At 44.3% G+C, this 6,000-nt stretch overlaps 1 protein-coding gene across 1 annotated transcript in view; it reads right to left on the reverse strand.

The window, feature by feature from the left end:
• Nucleotides 1-5,496, reverse strand: part of RSBN1L (round spermatid basic protein 1 like) — a 28,892-nt gene extending 23,396 nt beyond the window's left edge. The window contains exon 1 of the mRNA XM_070946597.1: nt 4,897-5,496. Coding sequence (XP_070802698.1) covers nt 4,897-5,479 — 583 coding nt within the window. The 5' untranslated portion in view covers nt 5,480-5,496. The remainder of the gene's footprint in view (nt 1-4,896) is intronic.
• Nucleotides 5,497-6,000: the final 504 nt, after the last annotated feature.

Here is a 6,000-nt window from a genome sequence, read left to right on the forward strand (position 1 = left end):
AAAACTGAGATTTGTATCAGGAAAATGAAATGTAAAACTACAATAAAATAGGCTACAGCCTTCTACAAATGTCTCAAGTATTGAATGTATTCTTAGGGTAAAATATCAGGCTCTACATTTGCTTCCTAAAGCATCTATTACAAGATGTTTCTTTTCTTTTGTCTGACGCTACACATTTAAAAACAAGTGTGGTATCCTCACACTTAAGTATTTGAGACACCAATGGTGAAACTGTAACTTCAGACAACTCGCTGTGGGAAACTAGTTTAGAGACACCCCCCCCCCAAAAAAAATGGCTGCCCAACAAGCATAAAAACATATCAGAACTTAATCTTCTCATTTTCTATAGCAGAGGTCTTCAAACTTGGCAGATTTAAGACTTGTGGACTTCAACTCCCAGAATTCTCCAGCCAGCATAGCATTGGGGACCCCTGTTCTATAGGCACAGAAACTCTTTAACAATTTAATTGAATGACCTTATTGATTTCAGATTCCTCTGCCTTCCTTAAGATTAGTATGTTAAAGTAAGAGCATATATTTTGGAGGAAGTAGTAGCAAGATATTATCAGATTAGGAGGAACTGAAAGATCTTTTTAAAAAAGTAGTAATCCAAGCAAAGCCCATGAATTTCAAGTAATGTTATGAATTTAGAATAAAGGGTTGCATTTACTGGACATATGGCATCCTTTAAGGCCTGTTATACATGCTACCCTGAAAATAAACTTTCCTGCTTTTCAGTGAGACACTGGTTTTAATTCTTGTTACTAGTTTTGATATTTTACTGCTTGGTTTAAATTGGTATTTAGATTGATATAAGCTACCACGGGCTAAGCTTGCGGGGAACATCCTGGCATATCAGTATGTCAGGTAAATAAAACAGAATAAGACATGTTTAAAAATCTCAGCACTTTCCCTATAGTTTGTTCTTAAGTACCGTACATACAAATTTGACAAACTTTGATAGAAACATCAATGACAATAACATTTAAAAATAATCAACTTTCTCATGTGGAAGGAAATGCTACTTTACTTTAAGTGGACACTTTGGCCATACACTTATTACTAAGAAACTATTAATCTTTCTAATAAACCTAAGTGCATGCTAATATGTAATCTAGTATGTTCCGGCCTATAGTCAACTATCCATACAGCATTCACAAGTTCTCAATAGGTAACACAGTAACACAATTAGTGATCTGCACCTCAGCTAGAAAATAGAACGCTTCAATTCTATTCAATCTGTTCTTTGCTTTCCTGTGGTCATGTGTCGGGGTCAGAAGGACAAATGTAAACAGCTTCAAATACTTGGGAAGCATCATCTCAAGCGATGGGTCTTTAGATGAAGAAACTGATTAGCAAGGCCAGCCAGGCACTTGGGTGGCTGCATACTAGAGTGCTCAATCAAAACTAACACCTGTATCTCCACAGAGCTGAAAGTCTACATAGCTGTGGTACCACCTCTCCTGTATGGATGCCGAATTCTGGACTCTGTATTGAAGGTACATCAAACAGTTGGGAGAAATTTCACAAGGATCCTCTCTGATCCATCCTTGACATTCATTGACAAGATCACGTCTCCAACATGGGGATCACCAGCATTCAGCCCTTGGTTATCAGAGCTCGGAGGAAATGGGATGGATGGATGCATCATGAAAATGGATGACTGCCATACACCTTTCTACTGTAGTTGCTTTCTAGTGTACTAGAGCCAGGGAAGAGATCTCGAGGTTGGCCATGCAAGCACTACAAAGATGCTGGGAGAGAAACCCTACATATTGTAAAGTCCAGCCAAGGAAACTAGAAGTTGCAGCTGTTAAAAAAAAAACACTGTTGAGCCTTGTGCTATGAAGGCTGCCAATAACTGATAGATAGTGAAAAGGCCAAGAAGTTTTACCATTACGTTATTTTTCAATTTACCTAAAAGAAAATGTAGTCATGTTACATGTCTGTCATATTCCTTTAAATTGCTCCAGTGATTGTTTCAAAGCAAATGCCCCCCTCTTACCTTCTGTTCTTGCAAGCTTTGCAAACACTGACCTGTTAAAGCTAAAACTTCCAAACAGCCTTGAACATTACTAGATGCAAAAGAACACTAATGATTCAAGAAGCCAGCAAATTTGTTGTATTCAGTTTAGATTGCTATAAGCCTAAAAATATTAATAGCACTCCGGAATGGTTAGAGAAGTGTTTTTACTGTTGACTATTGAAATTAAATTTCATTTTTAACTCCATCTTGATTTCCTAGGTTTATAGTTTTACTGAGCCAAACTGAATGCAACAGAACCATATATTTCTTCCCTGTATCTGTTTATTTCACCAATAAAGCAGCATTCACTGTTTTCTTGAAAGAAACATATGGGAAGGTAAAACCTTCCTCACATTATTTTGCTGCCCTTTAAAGCATGTTTTTTCCTTGAAGGAAATTTTACCTTCCTGTCCTTTCTACTATAAACCTGGGGTTTAAAAAAAGCTTTAAGAGCAAGATGAATAGTGGATAATTCATGATGATAAACAATTAATCTTAGATAAATTATACAGCCATACAAATATAGTGTACATGACTACTAGTCAACACTTACTTATTTCATTCTATATTAAATGTTTCACTGATAAATACCATGAGGCTCTAAAAATTCTTCTTAGAATAGTCTTTAGCAAAAGCATCTAATTTGATTACTCCTTACCAAGTCATATTGAAGAGTCATGAGAAATATTTGGACAAAAATTCAAAAGTAAGTACAGAATTTCAAGACCTCCTAACATGTTAAAACCTATTTCTCTATTCCAGCTAAAATGGCTGCCATTAAAATCCTGACTTAAACCTGCATAAACCAGCTGGTATCAACCTAAAACAAGGTTCAATTACTTTTCTGTTCAACAATAATTGAATATAGGGATCCATGTGACATTCCTGGAACTTCTGCCACTTAAACAGAAAAGAACACGCATATTATTTAAGATTACATTACAGGGCCCATTTTTATATTTTTTATTAACTTTCAAACTTCACGAAGTTGAAAAGTACTTGTTTCTTTTCATCTGAGGTTGATGCAACATTCAGCCGGATTGCCCAAATTTCTTAAACTACAGTGCATCCATACCGAAGGTAAATTTGTAGCAGTTCTTCAAGATAACCCCAGTTAGCTTCACACTTATTTAACAACTCTGTATATTCAATAGATCTTACTTCTGAATAAAAAAGCAAAAATTTAAGGCTTTTACATCCTCTCTCACACAGCTACATCCTGACATTAGACAGCACTGGACTTCAAGTTCACTCTTCCCAGCTTCAACAGAAACGCCCCCATTAGAATGTCAAAACCACCATGGACTCCGATAGCAAGGAATCCCTTTTTTAAAAACCTGATGTTGCTGAAGTGTCTCATACAAAGAAACACAAGTCACTACTTTCTTGCTCACTAGAAATAGTATTTTAAACCCAGAAGCATCCAGTGCGTAATTAGGGGACACGGCTGTCCATATGCTTCCATATCCCAAAGGTGCTTTTTTTCCCCCCCAAAAGGCAACTGGACTTGAAGGTGGGGGGGGAATAAAACTTTAGTGATTTTGGCCTTTACTGATTAGACAGGTTTGTTGTTCTAGAAATGGCTAATTTATGTAACTATGTAAAAGTCAAATGTTGAGGTTTGATGTTACTACCTTATTCTACTGCACCCAAGGGAGTTCGGAAGTCAAGGCCTTTTCTTTTTTTTCCCTACGCTTTCCTCCTTCCCTTATTTTCCTACTACTTCCTTTGGTATTTGGGTTTTTATATTATAAACTTTTTTTTTAAAGGGCTTTCTAGGTTTCTTCTTCCCAAATGTTTCGCTTCTCATCCCAGGTGTTTCTTCGGATCCCAATACACAACAATATACCTTTGGGACAATCCACGACCTGGATGATGGGAAGACTCTCCGTAGGCATATATATCGTGTTTCCCCGAAAATAAGACCCTGTCTTATAGTTCTTTGGACCCTGAAATAAGCGCTTGGCCTTATCGCCATGCGCTCAAAAGCCCGATTGGGCTTATTATCAGGGGATGTCTTATTATGGGGGAAACAGGGTGTGTGTGTGTGTATGGAACAGCATCCATCTATCTATCCTGTTTATATATATACATATACATACAGATACACACAGGATAGATAGATAGATAGATAGATAGATAGATAGATAGATAGATAGATAGATAGATGGATGCTGTTTCATACCCCACTCTTTAATATTTGTTTTATTTAATTCGGTCAATTTATTGGCCGCCTATCTCGCCCTGGGACTCCCCAGGCAGAAAGGGGTGTGTGTGCGTGTGCAGAAGTTACCCCATATCTTTATTTTTTAAAATGCATTTATTTGTCAAACACGTAAGACAACATCTAACATAATTATGAATAACAGGATAAAGATACGAGTAAAAAAAAGGGACAGCAGGGCAGGGACGATGCGCTTATGCAGGCCCCTTACAGACCTCTTAGGAACGGGGTGAGGTCAACAGTAGACAGCCTAAGGTTAAAATTAGGGTTAGACCCCACTGGGTCTTTCCCACCCACCTACCCATATTAGGGCTGCTGCCAGGCCAGGCAGCTCCCACGCCCCCCTTTCGGACTCCTCTTCCTCCAGCCATGGCTTTGCAATGGGAGACACACCCCCATTCCCATTCCCCACCATTCCCAGGTGGGGAACCCCTCCCCAAGTGGCCCAATAGGAAAACGGGGTCCAGGCTAGCAGCCCCTCCCCCACACAACCCCCAATCTCCTCCTTGCCCCCCTCTTTTCTCCTCCTCCCCTCCCCCCCTCCCCATAGGGGGGAAGGCCATTTTCCAACCCCGCCACCTCCCTGAAACCCCCCCCACATCTTTTTTTTTTTTTAATGGGTCTAGGGGAGGGAGTATTTCCTCACGGTGGTGGCGATGGTGGTGCTGTTGGAGGAGCATCTTCAGGTCGCCGTTTTCTTCCCGGCCGCTTCCCTGAGGAGGAGGAGGAGGAGGAGGTGCCGTCGTGGTCCCCGGCAGGGTTTTCCGCCTCTCCTTTTCGCGCTTCTCCTTGGGTTTCTTGCTCTTGGCCTCCACGCCGGCCAGGCAGAGGGAAGGAGGAGGAGGAGGCGGCGGAAGAAGCAACTTAGGGGGCAGCTGAGGCTGGAAGACGAAGGAGCCGCCGCCGGCAGGGCCGCTTCCGCCGCCTGAGGAGAAGGCGGCCAGGCTCCACACGGCGGGGCCTGCCGGGGAAGACGCCACGGGGATGTGAGGAGGCGGCGGCGGAGGAGGCTGCTGCCTGTGGCCCTCGCCGTTGAGGCGCTTGGCCGCCTTGAAGCCGCCTCGCTCGTCCCCTTTCAGGCGCTTGGCGGCCGGCGGCTGGAGCCCGCGCGGGGAAACCCGGGCGTCGACGGCCAGAGCCGAGGAAAGAAGAAGAGGCGGAGGAGGAGGAGGAGGCGGCAAAGGCGCCGCCACCGTCGCCCCTCGCACGGGACTGGGCAGCTCCGCCATTTTGCGATCCGCTTCTATTTACCTCACAGCGGAGAGAGAGAGAGAGAGAGTGAGAGAGAGAGAGCCGGGAGGGGCGGGGGAAGCCGATGGAGGGGTGGGCGGGCCGTGCGCTGCAAGCGCCACTTTCGGCGCCCAATAGGAAGGCGGCCCGCTTCGGAGAGACGCCCGGCGCCGCCAATGGCGGAAGGGCGCGCGACGGAGGGAAAGGGAGGGAGAGAGAGAGAAAAAGAGGCGGTTGTTCACCGTGAGGCGATTTCTGTGAGGGGGGAGAAAAAAAAAAAAGGCGCGCGAGCGGACGGGCGGAGAGTCTCGGTGGCTTCTTCCCGGCGGGCGGACGGGCGGACTCGCCGGAGCTGAGCTGAGGGAAGTCTCCCTTTTTTCGCCCATCCCCGCTTAAGGATACCCGGCCGGGAGAAGCTCCTCTCCTCAGAGCCCCTCGCTGCCCAACCGCCCGCGGCAGCCATCTTGAAGAGGCGCCTGGGCGAAGATGGTGCCTCAGCCGCGGGAGGAGGATACGGGCG

Source organism: Pituophis catenifer, unplaced genomic scaffold, assembly GCF_029215685.1.
Source record: "Pituophis catenifer annectens isolate HBS135680 unplaced genomic scaffold, rPitCat1.0.hap2 SCAF_7, whole genome shotgun sequence".
Lineage (NCBI taxonomy): Eukaryota > Metazoa > Chordata > Lepidosauria > Squamata > Colubridae > Pituophis > Pituophis catenifer.